At 37.4% G+C, this 17,792-nt stretch overlaps 1 protein-coding gene across 15 annotated transcripts in view; it reads right to left on the bottom strand.

The window, feature by feature from the left end:
* EMCN (endomucin) overlaps window positions 1-17,792 on the bottom strand; it is a 121,546-nt gene that overhangs the window by 78,420 nt on the left and 25,334 nt on the right. For all 15 annotated transcript variants that reach the window (XM_070612588.1, XM_070612592.1, XM_070612598.1 and 12 more), the window contains exon 2: window positions 3,915-4,043. In XM_070612588.1, coding sequence (XP_070468689.1) covers window positions 3,915-4,043 — 129 coding nt within the window. The remainder of the gene's footprint in view (window positions 1-3,914; window positions 4,044-17,792) is intronic.

Below are 17,792 nucleotides of genomic sequence, written 5' to 3'. Positions count from 1 at the left end.
TTTTCAAAATTACCTTTTAGAACTGTGTTTAATTCCGTTTACCACACAGGGTTTCAAGAAAATGTTTAATTTATAAACATTTTATATCTTGTGAGGATAAACTAAAAGCAAAATGTCAATTTTATCACCTCAAAATTCTATGAAAAATAAAAAACAAAAAAATCATGTACACAGATATCCCAGGTAATTCATCTTCAATTCAAACTCAACAAAGAGTCTAAAGACAACGGATAAAAGAAGAACAATATGCAGAAAAATGAGGTATCCAAACCAATTTTTTCCCCCACTAATCACATAAGAAAATTTATAAGAATGTTTTGTAAAAGTCTATTCTTTATAATTTTTATCTTAGTCATTTTCTAGAGAGATAGTGCATCTTAAACATCTCCATAACTGACATCCTATATGCAAGAGATGGCCCAAAATAGCTGGCTCCCCTACAAAACTCAGTTGAAACTGAACTTCTATTTAGTATAAGAAATTTTTAGCATTAGTGTTAGAAATTTTTATTCCTGCATTATAATTCAGCTTATTAATTGGACTATTAAATGTTTTAAAAACAAAGCTGAGGGGCCGGCCCCATGGCCAAGTGGTTAAGTTCCCACGCTCCGCTTTGGCGGCCCGGGGTTTCACCAGTTCTGATCCTGGGTGTGGACATGGCACTGCTCATCAGCCCACAATGAGGCGGCATCCCACATGCCACTACTAGAGGCACTCACAACTAGAATATACAACTATGTACTGGGGGGCTTTGGAGAGAAGAAGAAGGAAAAGAAAAAGATTGGCAACAGATGTTAGCTCAGGTGCCAATCTTTAAAAAAAAAAAAAAACCAAGCTGAATTAATAACTACATTTTAAGAATGAAATTTCAGGTTTATTTTTGTACCCTAGAAGTTCATTTTATGATGATGATATGCAGCGTCTGCCAAATGTTGATTCGGTTCTGGCCATTGGACCTTCGAAGAAAATGGGCAGTGCATTTGATTCACATGTAGAAAGAGGTCAGGTGTCACTGGGCAAACCTGGGCAGTGAGCCCTGCTCTGGGTGCAGCCTGTCAATCACCTCTGCCACCGGGACTGCGGGGCTGTAAGAATTCTCGTCTCGGTCGCACATCTTCCACTATTCTGATGATAATATTTCTGTCGTTGTCCGGAGAAAGAAAATCTCTGTGCTTTACATAGACTTAAGACTATTAAATTGAGTGTCTTTTGACCTTTAAACAAGAAAATTCTATTGGGCAGCCTTAAAATGAAAATAAAGAAGCTTCTCCATGGTACAATTTGGTAAACACTTTTATTGTGGCTCAGGTGACCATGTTGGCCATGAGGAAGGGGGATTAAGGAATCACTTCACTATAGATATAACTTTTGTGATATTATTGTTTAATCTAAAATAATTATTTTGGAGGATAAGACAATGTATAAAACTCCCCAAAATATAAACACCCACACAGACCTGAAATTAAGAAACCATCCATTCTGATACACTGTTTAGAATATGAGAATTTGAGACAAATTTCCCATTGTCTTCATTATCTGTGTGTTAATTACATGGCCTTTAGGAGCCTGGGCAATATCCAGTATATATAGCCTGACTTACCTACACCCTTGATATATAAATGGGATCAAGTAAGCCAGGCAAAAGGGAGTTCCTTTCTCTGTCTTCCTTTTCCTCTGTTGTTCTCTCATTTTCCTACAAGCACTATGGGCCCCCAGCTGCCTGTTGGCTCCACCCATCCCTCCTGCCACGCTGGACTTTCTGTTTCTCATACTCGACCAGAGCAGCTGTGGCCGTCAGAGCCTGCCTTCCCTTCTTCATGTCCTATTGCAAATCTTTTTGACATTTGTAATAAATTGTCTATACTTTTTGAGATGCACATTTAGCGTACAGGGGTAAAAATGTCATAAAGTTTGGATTCTCTTCAAAATACTTTGACAACCAGATAAAAAGAGAGACAAAGGAAAAGAAAGAGAGAGAAGGAAGGGAGGCAGAGAGGGAGAGAGGGAGGGTGGAGAAAGAAAAAGACAAAGAAAAATGAAGCAAATGTGGTAGAATTTGGATAATTATTGATTCTGGGAGCTGGCATACGGAGATTAATTATGGCACTCTACTTTTGCGTACATCTGAATATTTTTATAATAAATTAAAAAAGAAAAACTATTCTGGCCTATTGCAATTTTTACAATTGACTGTGAATAATTTAAAACTTATCTGGAGAACTTTTGAAGAACACAGACTAGAGTTTAGTTTTTAGTACTAGGGTAATATAAAACGGTAAAAGTGCCCAAGAAAACAAATTAAGAGGAATGTGTGTGTATATACGTAATCTTAAGTGTTCTATGTACTTGCCTCAGAGAAGGGTGCTTCTGTGTCCCTCCACAGGAGCCACCAACTCCTGGTGTCACGAATGACCGTTCTGTGTGAACGCCTCGCCCGCCCAGCCCTCTCAGGGTCATTTAACGCAGCGGTTGGTTAGGGCTTGTGTCACTATTTGTACAGTGTTATTCACAAAGACCATTGTAGGCAGGGCTAGGAATCTTCCCACTGAGAAAGTGTAAGTTCCAAGTAGTTAACATAAGAATCGTGCCACTTCCGCCCTTTCGGTCTCCATGAAATGTCAGTACCTAGCTTCTCTGTATTAGTATTTTTTGTGGGGATGTTATTGATTGCAAAATAATATGCTTTTACCAAATCAGTGCAATTTTATGCCAAGGACTCAACTGGCAACTCATAGAGAGAGAGTGAAGCTTAAACCCTGGCAACATAGGATTGAGACAATTTTTTAAAATAAAATAAAAATTACAGTGTGCAGGAGTTGTCTAGAGGCGTGATGGGCCCTGGCTTCCCGCTTGTGTCATCTGGAATGTCCCTTGCTTGGAAATACAGTTGGTACCACATTCTGGAATAAAATCTCCTGTGCTGCCCTCACTGGTAACGCTTTCTCCTGGCTTGGTAGAGAAGTTATAGGAGAACTGGTTTGGTTTCACCTTAGAATTAAACATGTCATAAATAATGGGCTATATTTGTAATACCCTTTTTCTCTAAAATCATCACCCCCTTCAAGCCAGTGAACTAGCTCTCACTAGTCCTCAGCATGTGTTTGAGCTTGGTTTTAGAGTGAAAGTTAAACGAGGAGCAGAGAGGCAAGAAAGACAGCAGTGGGAATTTCAGTCATCTGCCCATTAGGGTATATGATTTTCACGTCTTTCTGTGACCTTAGCATTCTAACCAGTTTCTGCCCATAAGTGATCAACAAACAATTCTATTTTTCCCCTCCATTGATTACTGGACCTGAATGAAATACCTCGTTTTATGTGTGCTCCAGGATGGACAATGCAGTATGCATTAGATTGATAACTTCTTGGGTTTTTAATTAAATGATCCTAATGGCTCGTTTTACTTTTCATGGATGGTAAGGTAATCCCTTTTGACACCTAGAACCATAAAACATGGTACGGTTGCTCTCACTCAGCCTGGTAACAATAATGATGATATTGCTACTCAACCCACACATTAAATCTATTATCAGCCCAATACAACCAACAAGATCAGTTTTTATTAATTCAGTTTCACCTTGTTAGCTGTGCTGCTTAAGTGAAGAACTAGAATCTTTAGAAAGATGTTTTTATGACTTAGGAAATGGTAATTTTTTTCTTCTCTAAAACTAAACTTTGTGTACGTAACATTCACAATAGGACCATTCTCAAACAGGAAATGATCCAAACGGCTCTGGTCAAAGAAGCCCACTGAGATCTCAGGCTTCTGTATTCAACCCCAAAGAACTGTGAAATAGCACAGACCTTCATAACAATAGAGAGGAGATCCCAAATTATTTTTCTGTGAGTAAATCATATAGGTGCTCCTAGTTTTATTTGTTAAAGTTAGAGTAGATTTCACTAAGAGTAAATCCTACCTTTGGGAGATGTAACGGTTGATTTCAAAGTAGGAGATGGTGATGGTGTTGTGGTTGGTGTTGGTACAGATGTTCTTGTTGCAGCAACTGTTGACTGTGATAATGCAGGAGTGGTTGCAGTGCCATCAACTGGAAAAAGTAAATAGTGTTAAAGCAGCTGCATCAAAATTCACATTTATTTTGCTAATCAACAGACTAGTATGTTTAAATAAAGCAAACTGTATGTGTCCTGCTGCTAATCTAGTCAGGAAGGCATGGCTTTAGAATCAATTTTCTAATTGTTATGAATTCAGCCTTGAATGTGGTATTCATCCACTGATTCCATTTGTTTCTCCCCAGTGGCATGAATTTTCAGGACGGCTGGCAAGAACATGCTGTGGTTCAGACTGAAACAAAATAATATTGACAAAACTAGTGAGGAATAAATGTGTAAATTTGAAATTTAACAATATTTTTAAGCCAACTAAATTAATACTGTCAGATGAAATAACCAAATAGACACTCTTTGGGCAGTGCATGTTTTACTAAAAATTTTCTATATATATTGCAAAGAAAGACAATAAATTTTGAGGAAATTCAACAATTACAACATGCTTAAATTTTTGATGATGGAAACACCATAAATCTGCATTTTCAAATGATGCATTTCTCTAAGTTGTAACAAACAAAGGAACAGAAATAAAGGCAATATATTATTATCTATATTATATATTTATTTTTATGATTCTTTTTTTGGCAATAAAAAGTCAATAGTTAATAATAATTCTTAAAACTTTCATTGAAATATTATTACTATTTTTTCAAAGTGATGTAGGACTTAATTCTCAGGGCTATGAAAAGATTTGTTTTACATAATATTATTATAATTTATTAGCATTTATATAATCTTTTTAATCCTCTATTTTGTTGATCTTATTTCTATACACCCACTGTTATACTGAAGATCAAAAAACAGCAAACAAATGCCTACAAAGAACTTGGAAAAAGTATTCATACCCATGGAAGGAATTATTTTTATGTTGTTACTTCACCTGTATAAATAGAGTATAGTATAACATGTTAGTTAAGAGGGTGGATTTTCAATAACAAAAAGTTATGTTCAAATCCCAAACTGGCTATGTCATTTCAGTAAATGTATGTCATTAGCCTGACTTCTCAAATTTAAATTTCATCTAAAATTTTCCTCTTTGAATCTGAGAAAAACCAATCATCTTGCACATCAGTGAAAATCAATGTTTCGATAGAGTATATTTCCTGTTTCATTTTATAGCCTGAGGTGGTTGGAAGTATTAACACTTAGCACCAACTTTGTTTATAGACAGTACATAGAAATTGCTTATGTATTCAGCACATATAGATGTGTTCAGCACACACAGAGATGACAGAACTGCCTTTCACAGACTTTACAGAATTGAAATCAAAAGCTTTTTTCACTTCTGGAGATACACTTCACACCCTTGGTCTCTCCCGCCCCCTCCTCCTAATATTGAGCAGAGAAAAGGGACACGCATGTTTGCGGTTATCTTTTCTGGGTTAGTCATTTTGTTCTCGCTTTCTTTTTGTCCAATAGGCCATGATGTAACGCTAATTTCTAAGTTTAAATTGAGGTTGAAGAAGTTATTCAAAGAAGCACATACCACTTTGACTAGAAAATTCACCTGCAAATAACTAGAACGATCTGCCTCTGTTGACTTGCTCAATATTAACAGCCTTAATGTCTGAGTATAATCAACATCTCCAGAGATATTTTTCTTATTTCTTTCTTCTCTCCCTTCATCCCTTCCCTCATTCTTTCCTTTTTTTTCCACAAACACTTATGGAGTAACGTATATGAAAAGCATGATTAGATACAGTAAAAGGATCTATGATGTACCATATAATGTCACCCTTGAGTAGTTTTCCATCTGGTGGGTAACATAAATCTGATGTACGATACATAATGAAGGATATTTTTTATGTGTGGTGCAGATCAGTGTTTTTCAAACTGTAGGTTGTGACGCAACTAAAGAGTAATTAAAATCCATTTAGTAGATTGCAGGCAGAGCTTTTGCCAAATGAAAGAGAAAAGAGACAACACTAGAGTGATGTTGCAAATAATCAGAGTGAGTGTTGTTTCACGAAGCTTTTGTTTAGGGGGGTGTGTGAGTTTGAATGAAATGTGCGCCAATGCAAAATATATTTCTTACTGTGATTCCAGCTAAAAATTGGAAAGCTACTAGACAGAAAAAATTGGGCAAGAGTTTATCAGATAAAAGATGACCACCCTGCTAACAGCAGCAAGGAATACTTCATGAGACACTTGACATAGGAGCTGGAGCTTGAAGGGCAAGTAGTATGCCCACACAGGGAGAGGAGAGGCATGAGCAAAGGTCTGGAGGGGGAATTGAGAGGTATGCGGAGGACTGCAAACAGTTCTTTCTGGCTGGTTTGCAGCATGCTATGAAAGGACCTAGTGGATGTTGTCTGGTAGAGCTCTGGTGGCCAGATTGTCGAGGACCGTGAACGCTAAGTTGGGGACTTAGGACTTTATCGACAAGATAGTGGGGAGCCATGGAAAGTGATCAAATAGAAATTCCACTGTAAGAAAAACAGTGGGGATATGAGTGGAGCAAAGAATGAGACGACATCAGTTCAACTGAACGGCAAGCCCCCATTTTTATGTTTCCCAATGTCCTCTGCCCTCTTAAAGTCATTGAGATGAGTGAGTTCGCACCCATCAAATGACATGAGGCAAACAACAAGTAGGCAGATTTCTAACCACTGATGTGGTAAGACTGACGTGTTCTGTAGGCTTCTCCTCCTCACCACCCTTCAACACATTTGACCACTGATTTCCCTGAGTAAAACCTTAACCCATTAGCACTCATTAACATCTCCATTATTTGTTCTTCCAATTGTTCCACAGAGTATGCCTTCTTTTGGCAAGGACTGACAACAACTCCTAAAAGCACTGCCACCATGCAGCAGGTTCAATGTGAGCACTTTCTGAGGATTATTTCATTTAATCTCAACAAAGACACTAAGATGCTTGTACTCTTATAATCATCATTTTACAGATGAGACACTGAGACACAAAAAGAGTAAGCAGCTTGCCCACGTTAGACACTGGAAAGTGATACAGGCGCAATTTTAATTCAGACAGCCTGGACTCCAGAGAAGATAGCTTCACCACCACACAGCTGGCTATGCAAAGCCATGGACCCCAGTTCCGCCTGCTCTCTGTCTTTGACAGGCTGTGATATTAAAAAGGAGGAACTGAGTAGACACACAGATGTTTTGCCCTTATGTACCTGGATGAGGAAACAGACAAAATATCTCACTATTTTTTTTTTAAAATAACGAACACTCAGTCATATACATATATATACACACACATATAAAATGTTTCCATGTTAGACTTAAAGCTTTAAAGGAAAATTCCAATCTGCTGAAACTATTTATATTTGAAAGATAAAAATAGAGATTTCCTCAGTTCAAAAAATTCTGCAAATAGAAACTTTCTTTTATGATGCTGTGGAAAAAGAATTATTCCTTAACCACCACTGTTGAAGGTTTTACTGAACATGATGCAAGTAACCATCAGTTATGCCTTTACTGCATTATCTGTAAATTGCTTCTAGGTTTGATTTGATCTCATAATAAACTATTGAGGAAAATGGTTTATTCTGAAGATCTTCTCTTCGCAAGACATGGTGACATAGCATTTTTCCTCTCTTTACCTCCAAAGATGAACTTAACAAGGAGACTGTGCTTCATGACCTTGCTGGGCCACACCAGAGAGAGCTGCTCTTGGGACGCTGTGAGAGAAACAGATGGCACTTTGTCCGGATTCCACCCTACACCCCCACAGCCAGACGGACGGAGCATGGGGGATACTGCGACCCTGGTTTCCTATACTATGAAGGGATGAAGCATTATTGAGATTTTAATAAAAGAACTATCTTAATTATAAAAATTATATGATAGATTTATGCTAAAGTGTTCTGTAGCCCTTAAATAGTTCTACATTCTCTTTAGTTCAAGACAGAGAATTCCCAACTGTTCACACATAACACCGTATCGCACCTTTCATGTGAACTTGCATTTCTTGTCTTTGAGAATTCATCTTATGGCTGGAAACTAAGTATTGTATTCTCTCCCATTTTCAAAGGATCAAGTCATCTACTCCAATCTTCTTAGACATGCTTTGTAATTACCTTTCTAGATAACTCATAGATGCTCTAAAAGTCGAAATTTTCTCCCTCCTCATAATGAGCGGTTCTCTCTCCAGCCACCTTATCCCCTCCCAGGTCTACATCTAAAGGCCACTGGAAATCCACTACTGAAAAGGACAGATCTTGCTTCTTCCAGGTCAGCACCAACACTGAATGATACTAACTTAGAATTCTAGGACTTGAGACCTGTATCCTAATGTAACATAATCCCTACATTTTATGGCTTACAAAATGTACGAGTTTAAGGTGGTTTCAAAAGATCACAGCACTGATTAGGAAAAAAGTTCCCTTGATCTCCAATTCAGCACTCTGCCTTGCAACACAGAGAAAGCTGTTTCTGTTTCTAACTCTAGTATTTGGGCCTATGGAATGCTCTTCTGGCAGAGAGGGTGCTGAAGTTTCCCTCCAAACTCTCTGAGAAAATCCTTACTTTGCCAGTTTAACCATAAACAAAATTTCAGAAGAAAGTTTTAAATTCTTATTTTCTTGGCGAGTGGCTAGTTAGAAAGATCTTTGTCAAAAGTCTTATTAAACAATTCACTACACGCTTTCCAGGAGGTACTGCTTGCTTTCACTGAGAAAAAAAAAAACTGTGCTGAAAGCAGCTTGCAAGTGACTAGTTAGAAATATCTTTGTTATAAGTCTCTTTTGTAATTATAGATGGAAATATATGATTCATGTCAGAGCTAAAGATGTTTTAATTTTTTCCTTTTCTTAAGGCATAATCACAATCAGAAGTTTATAAACTGTCTATATCTTAGAGTTTTAAACTCTTTAAGGAAATAGAGGGTTGATTTCTTTAGAAATATGAAATCACAGTATATACAACAAATATTCCTAGCAGCCCTCAAAGTGCCATTATTAGGGAATAATTTCATTACCTAGAACAAGTAATGTATGGAAAATTGAAGGTAAAACAGATACTTTTATATGTCAGTGGCTTATAATGTATTATTTTTCACTAATTCACATTGTCTTCATGCAATGCCACTTGCTATACATCCCTACTCCCTCATATTTTTAGAAATTTTACACAGATTTTTATCTTGGAACAAAGCAATTCTGAATTGTCCAGATATCCTTTGCAGATGCTATCTCCTTGTGCATCACGGCTTATAATGAATGTAGATCCAGTTCCTAAGTCTGCACGTGATGGCAGTGCACAAATCTGGGTATTATCAATGGTGGCTGAAATTATAAATTTCACAGTAATTACTAGCATTATCATTCTTATTCACTTGATACTGTATATCTTCTTTGTTAGTAAAAGATCACTGGTGAAGTTGCAAATTTCAATTTTCCTTCACATATTAAAAATATATATTAAAATATGTTAAAATATACACATACATAATGTGATATATTACAAATATATGTATAAAAGTAAAATACATTTATATATAAGTATAATATAAATATAATATGGTACCACTTTCCATATTCCCATCAAAACAGAGCCTTCATGAGAAACACGGCACCAACTCCTTTTGATGATCAGTTTCATATCAATACATTTTTACACTAATGGTGACTATTCTCTTTTGACATAGCAAAGATCACTTTGGTTTACCGCCAACCAAATTAAATGCAGTTAATTGTTTTCTTGTTTAAAAGAAAAAACATTTATTATGTGATATGTATCCTTGATGATTTCTTCTGTTTGCATTGATCCAAAAATGTCATAACATCCTATATGAAATGTACAAGTAACTCACTAGCCAATAAGTTACTTGCCTCAATAAGCATTTATTAAGTGTTTATTTCAATAGGAGCTAAGGAAAAATAAAAAGTATGTTTTTCCTACGGGAACTTATTTTGTTTCTCAAGCTATACATATATGAAACTACTATAAGATTATGCCAAGGCGCCATATAAAAATGGTGCCGTACAATTATTACTATTTATAGCTTGTTTGACACAATGTTAAACAAAATCAAAGTAAGGTGATATCTCCCTACGTGTCTGAGATAATCAGAGTAACTTTCTTGGAGGAAGAGATTTCAAGAGGACACAGGTAACGGAACACGATGAAGAAAGAAAAAATGTTTCATGAGAGAAAAGGAAGAAAGGATATTCAAATAGAAGGGGAAAGTCAATAGTGCCAAATAAAACACAAGCCAGACAACATGAGGCCTGAAAGGTGGCATTGATGATATCGGACACTTATAAGCAGAATCTTTTGGGAGAGGAAAAGAGGAAAATCTCGCTTTCAATGAAAACATCAGAGCTAGTCGTAACTCTTGGAAAAAGAACTTTAAATTTAAAGTTCCTTTTCAATTAAGGCTAACAAAATACTGTAGTAAGCACAAAATTTTGGAGAATGCTTAAATTTCCTAGGTGTAATGAATTTGGGGGGTAAGTCAGAAGAAAATCTCATCTCTCAGGGAGAGAAAAATATTCAGATAAGTGGCAGAAAGCTGTGCCCGAAAGAGGCATCTCCTCAGGTTCCAAGCCATCTGTGAGGCAGGGAGAGAACGCCCAGCCTGGCAGGCTCCGATGGGGACAGGTGTCACAGCCACCTGGCCCCTCTGGGGAGAACAGGAAGCCAGCAGTACATTGGTGAGTTTCTTAAAGAGAAAACAACAATATCTGCAAAATGGACCTGCGACTCCAAGGTGTTTGGGCTGACAAACGAATGGAGGCGCCAGGCACACTGCCTCCACCCATCCCCACGGCAGGGTGAGCTGATGGGGCCATGCAGTTATTTTTCCCTCACAAAACCGCTGTGATTCTTTAAAAATCGTGCTCCATAATTACGAGATATTTGAGATTGCGGACTCTATTATAAGGGGATTTTTTATATATTGTACCTAGTTTGATTGAGGGGTTCCAACTCCTTGAGGTATAAAAAGGCAAAGGTTCTATTTAATATTTACAGGCAGAGGGTAGGAGGGGAAAGGAACAACCTGCCATGCTCTTGGTCTCTTAGACGGTTGACCCACGCCTCTGCACCACACTCTGCTCTGGCTCCAGAGAGGAGCTGGGGCTCTGCAGCTCAAAGTCTTTCCAGGAAAGCAGACGCTCAGGCTTCGCACCTTCTGGTAGGCACCAGCAGACTAGACAAGCACGTCTCCCAGCACACCGCAGGGCCTCAGGAAGGGGATCGATTTGGGGGCCTTCTCAGTCCTGGGCGGAGCAGCACCGCTCTGTGCCTTCTCTGGGCTCCACGGAGGGGCAGCAATAAGAGAGGACAGCACAGCCCTATTCTCTAATGGTTCCAGCTTTCCTCTAAGCCTAGAATGTAGCCACTTGAAATCTGGAGTCTGAACTACAGAATCTCCTGAGCATTTTTTTCAGAACCAGAATGGGTCTCCGTAGCCACGTTTTACCAGTGGATCACATTAGTTTAGAATAGTGACTTACACATGTGAAATGACACGATGGGAGCCGGGAGGAAGATCCAGACCTGGCAATTAGCTAGCTGTGTAACTTTGTGTGGACTGCTTTACCTCTCTGGGCCTCACTTTCTTCTCTGTAAAAAGTGTCTGTTGAACAACTGTAAAACTGTGTTCTATCTAAGATTAAATTACAATGTAAATACCCATTACAGCAAATATGATATAAACTGCATTTCTACACACAAGAAGAGGCTTGTACCTTAGAAGTTATACACATGGCTTTACAGAGTTATTAACTTGTGACCTGGGAGAAATCTGAGCCAAAAAGAGAATTCTGTACTTGAAGCGACAAAATTGACTACGTTCATCTGCAATCTGATAATGTTACTTGGACTAAATGTATTTCCCTTTGAAATGTTGGTCTACCCAGAACTAGAGAAAATGTTGAAGACGAAATTTGAAATAGACATTTAGAATACTTTGTTTTGCAATTTTCTTTTCAACACAGAAGAGCAAGTGTAATAAAAGAAAATATTTTGTATAAGTAAATTAATTCCTAGGTGCACAAATAGAGCCCATATCAAATAAGCTAGTCAACGGCCCCTCACCAATGTGTGTGTAGGTCTGTGTGTGTGTGTGTGTATTCATATCTATATTTAATTAGTGACAACTGCTTCTAAAAGTAGCTTACAGAATTGCTTTTGAAGCTAGAAAATATTTGGCTGGATTTGAGATGTCTTATTTATCATTTCATCCACTCTTATTTTTGTCTTCTCTAAATGCAAAGAAAAACTCGTCAGCTGATTTAAAATGCACTTTAATTCCTATCAGTTGAAAGACTGTACTTTTGCTTTTAAAGAGGTAAAATAAAAGGACAAAAAAGTTATTTCCATTTTCTGAAAAGTCAAAGGTCATCTTTTCTTGCCCTAAAAAGAGTTATCTGAAGGGATGAGAAACTTTAAATAATAGTCCAAGAACGCAAGCATGTGTAACAACAATTACTTTCACGTACATCACTTGATTTTAAGAACAATTTTGTGAAACAGTTGAACAGACAACACTGTTATCTCCATCTCATAGATGAAGACACTGAGGCCCCAGTCACTGATTGTGACTGGTTAAGATGCAGAGTCAGAAGCTGTTGGAGCCTTGTTTAAACTCGGATGCTCTCACCGCGTCTCATCTTCTCCTCTCCACTGGCGAGAGCCTTGGCTCTTCAATGCCATGTTTGTGATGGCAGTTCTGCTACGCTTCCACATTAGCATTTGATGACCGCAGAGCACGACTGTTTTCTCGTACGTTATTTCTAATTGTTATGAAAATGTAACTAATTAAGGTATGTAAAGTATTGAAAGGAAAAAACATTGATCGTCAGTAGTAACCTCCCCTGTTTTGGGTTGACCTGCTACCTCATCCATCAGGGATTATGAAACAAATCAAAACAAAACAAAATCTCCTAGCTCAACATTTGGTCTCACCTTGTCCATCATTAGAACATTGATGTGAGACAATTTTTCTGAAAAATTTAAGGGGCCAGCCCCATTGCATGGTGGTTAAGTCTAGCGTGCTCTGCTTCAGCAGCCTGGGTTTGCAGGTTTGGACCCCAGGTGTGGATCTACACCACTTGTCAGCCACACTGAGGCAGTGACCCACATAGAAAATAGAGGAAGACTGGCACAGATGTTAGCTCAGGGTTAATCTTCCTCACAAACACACACACGCACACACACACACACACACACACAATTTAAAAGTAAGAATGTCAACTTTTATTGTAATATCAGTGACTCACAGAAAATTTATGAAGGGCTTTCTAAGACATTTTTAAGCATTCTTTTCACTTTAGTTGTTACTTGTCCTGGAATTCAGACAATGTTGCAAAAGAAAAAAATTTTCCTTTCTTGTTTTGGGGTAAAGCAATAGTGATATGGTAAATATGTTTGGTCTCACTTTTACAGCAAAATCACCAATTACTTTACCTTGACCCCATCAAACAGCTCTTTTGCCCTTTCTATTTCATTTGCATCAAACTATTTTTTAGCATGTATATCCAGTGTTCCCTGGGAATGCAAGAAAAGACACTAAGTTAATGAAAATAATCTCTTAGCAAGGACTAAAGCAAGAGGCAGCATAGCGTAGGGAGTGGACAACAGCAGGGCTCTGGAGCCACGGGCCCAGTAGTAGTCCAGCCCCGCCATTTACCAGCTATGCACCTTTACACAAATTGCCTAAGCTTGTTAGTCTCAGTTTTCAATGTTACGGAAACCTGCCCTACAGGGTTTTTGTGAAGATCAAAAGACTAATGTGCAAAAACAGTGAGAGGTGCTCTAACATTTGGACTACACTTGACTTTATCCTGATTAAAAACTCAATGAGATGAAACATATTTTAGAGTTCTACCATTAGGTCAGATAAATCTATGTTTCTTGCTTATAATGCCCCTAAATTGTTGATTGACTACTTGCAGGGCCATGTCCAACACAGTCAGTAGGTTCAAGCTAGTAAGGTCTTTCTGAAAAAAACTTAACCTCCTCCCTATGTCATAACCTGATTCTCCCAATTGTGTCCTAACTTTGACAACCAACCAACTTTGTCCGATTTTACAAATTACTTTCATTATCTTCTTTTTCTAATATCCTTATACCATTTCTTTCAAGGAACTGTGGTTATAGTAGTAGAAAGAAAGATTGCAAGTAGAAAAAAGAAAACTTGGAAGCTGGTTTCACATGGTGGGATAGAGAGATGTCACAGGCTGCGGCTCTCTGGGCCCACGGTTGCTCCAAGCTATGGGCATGGTACTCTTGGGACCTGCTGAGTCTCCACCAGGGATCGTTGCATCCGTAGTCACACTAAATATCGTCTGTATATTGAAAAAAATGATTCCCACATATATGCTACTATTTTTCAATATACACAGCTTCTATTGTGATTAATAAAATATAAATGTAAAAACACTACTAAATATTCAACAGCCTTCTGTTTCCTCAATTAGTGGGTGCAATTATTATCTTACTAGGAAGGGAGTTCACAATTATTTCCATGTAAATGAGGTCTTTATATTTAAAAAAATTGGGGGACCACTTCTTTGTGGATCTTAGTATATCAATTACAGTACAATTTTGCTAATGGGACTGAAGTCTTCGTATAGCACTGCAAACAGAGCCAGAATCTGATATTTGTCTTATCCATTCCCTGCAAATAGTTAGGGATGCTCTTTAAACATGCATGACTCATACTTTTTAATTAGAAACAAATAAGCAGAGACTCTCAGAGCAGGGGATTTCTAGTGCCTGTGGCTCCAGTCTACACCAGCTCTAAGTGCTATGAGAAAAGTAGACCTTTTCCGTCTGCACATCTGTTTCCCCCATTTCTCCCCATCAACGATAGAAAAACAACTCTGAATCGCACGCCCAGGAAGACCTTTTCATGTATTTATATAAGAATAGAGAAGAAGTCATATGTCTACTTTCTGATTTTAGAGACTAGCTTTTATAGGATGTATTTTCCAAATTAAAAATATTTTGAACATTCCATTAAGATGTCATCAAAGGAGTCACTTGGGGTGGTTTAATTAAATCGAACACATTTAAAAATAACTCTGCATGTTGTGGGGTAGATGCAACCTTTGGAAAAGGAAAGAGCTTACAGTGAACATTGCGACGACTTTCGTACTTAACAGTAAGGCAACAGACACGTTTCCAGAATATGCTCTCAAGGCCTGGTTGGGAACTATCTGCTCTGCTGACCAACCAAGGGGAGAAAGCAGGAAATTCATATTTAAAGAAAAGGAGAGCAAGAAGTAAACTATGTTGTTTTACTTCTCAATCAACTCAAATTTGTCTCATTATTTAAAAGTAATACCATCCTGCATAATATTGCCCAATTTTAAGTAGAAAAATAAATGACTCCAAAAGCCCTTCCCCAAATGCCCAAGACAAAGACTAGGATGGAAAATTTGCCCTTATCTAAGAACAAACCATCAGGTGTATCTTTGCAAGAGGTGATTTCGGAAATTCAAAAGGATGTCCAGAACTGTCAGAGACATGGAAAAGAAAGAGCTAGAGAGAGCTGAATGGGTCTGCCCAAGAAAATGGAAACACTGTCGTTTTTAACCCCTGAGGGTGAGAGAGCCGTAGATGGGGGAGGGGGGTAGAAGGAGAGAGAAAAGGCCAAGAAAGAAGGGGGAACATCAAAGGACTTTTAAGAACAGGGATATCTAAAACTCCTCCTTAATTTTCCATCACTCTGATGTAAAGCGTCCCTTCCTTCCATAAAGCTGGCTACTACACACGAAGTCTGAAAGTACCCACTAAGACTTTAATGAAGCGGATCTTTCTGGGCGTGCACGAAGGAAAGGGGAACTACACTTGCTTGTGGCCAAAGAAAAGTTAAAGAGAATGACACAAGAAACCAAATGGAGTATAAGATTTGACCAATGCTGGAAGCTGGAAAGAAAGGGGAGCATGAGAATTTAATCCTTCCTCTGGCACAAAAGGTTTGCCGAAATGTGGGGCATTGGGCTTCTCCCCAGAGCACAGAATAAGTCTTCAATCTAAAGATATTTTTATATTAAAGAATGGAGATATCCAGTGACATCTGAATTATATAAAATTATTATCTTATTTTATTAAAATGCTATTTATTAGACTCAGAATCAAATTTGCTGAGTAGAGGATAATCATAAATCTGTTCTACAGCAAATTATTCCAGACAGAGTTGGCTATAAATTGTTTGCTTCACAAATATGGCAGCCTCAATAATCAGAACAAATAGACTCTGAATCTAGAAAATAAGCACTTCAATGCAACAGCAATAATTACTTAAATCTGAGATATCACCAGTATTTAGCAGTAAAGCATTTTCTAAGTGTGAAGGTACCATTCGCTCACAGTTGACATTTATTAGTAAACTGATTTTTTTCTGGTTTTGAAGATGAATTCATGCCAGAACAATTAAATTTACTTTCCCAACAGAGTAACACAGATATTGATAAGAGAAAACGAATAGATGTAATCTCATATTATCAATATATAATTAGTTTCTTTTATCAAGAAGCCTAATAAATATGGTGCTCTGGATAATTAAACACTTTTATTAGCTTAGAATCATTATGTAAAATATACCAGAATGATCAATTATCAAGCAATTCTGATAGGTAGCATCAACATTTACCTGTGTATCTTTAGCTACTAGTGCAGGACTTGACACTAGGCCTTTATTAAATGTTTATTAAATGCTAAATATGAGTAAGGCTTTTCTGGATAGCCAGAATCTCCAAAATATTGCAATTATTCTATCATTTTACAAAGAATTTCCACTGGCTAAAAATATAAAGTAAAATAGGGGTTGAATTTATATCGAACATATGGTCTACTGTTGAAACTACATAGTGAAATAAAGTTTCTGGGTTTAAATTTGTTAAAAATCTTTATTTCTTATACTTTATTACTATTTGTAAACATATCTCTGTTCTTTTGTGACCTCAATAGAGTTGAATGCTGGATAAATCTGTATTTATGATTTTTTTTCTGATATAAGGTCTCTTTAAGATCTGGGAATCATTTGTGGGGCGTTTCCTGTGTTTTTGGCATTTTCCTTGTCTTTAGTGAGACTTTTGTAACATTTGAAAGCACTACACTTCATACTCTCCTGGGACATACAGGTTGCAGTGAAGTGTATTCGCTAAGTTCAGAAGAGTCACTCACCAACTATCAAAATGTCCTCAGAACTCCCGTCCATTTTAACAGCGTCCTAGTGAAAAAACAGAGCTGGCAAAGGAAATGCCAAATTTGGCTGTAGCAGCCCCCTAAGATTTAATCTCCAGGAAAGAGTGTCCAAAATTTCAGTCACTCCTGAGGTTTTTCATATCCTTTATCTACTATTAGTTCCCTATTCCTTTTTTAAAATCAAATCACTTCTTAATTTTAAATTAAATTTTTAAAAAGAAATATTATAACATTATCATAAAAAGAGACTAAGGTCACTGTCATTAATTGAAGTAACCATACAAATAAATACTCTGTAAAAGGTAATATTTTATGTATATACCATTAACTATGACAGTTCCATGTGTGAGTCCTGCTCTCTCTTTGTTGAAAAGTAACATTAGTGAATGTTAGGGCACAGTAAAGACCTAAGAACATCAAACATCCACTTAGACAACCAGAAGTATAACAGAGACTTGAGTCAATGTTATTTAATTCCATGACCACTGATGCCTAAAATTATCTCAAGTATCACCAGTTGTACCCACAATACACCCTGGAAATACTGCTCTAGGTGAAAGCCTTTTAAGGCCACCCAATCAGTCTTAAAGTACCTTGTAA

Source organism: Equus przewalskii, chromosome 3 (assembly GCF_037783145.1).
Source record: "Equus przewalskii isolate Varuska chromosome 3, EquPr2, whole genome shotgun sequence".
Lineage (NCBI taxonomy): Eukaryota > Metazoa > Chordata > Mammalia > Perissodactyla > Equidae > Equus > Equus przewalskii.
This window is presented reverse-complemented; position numbering and strand designations above follow the sequence as displayed.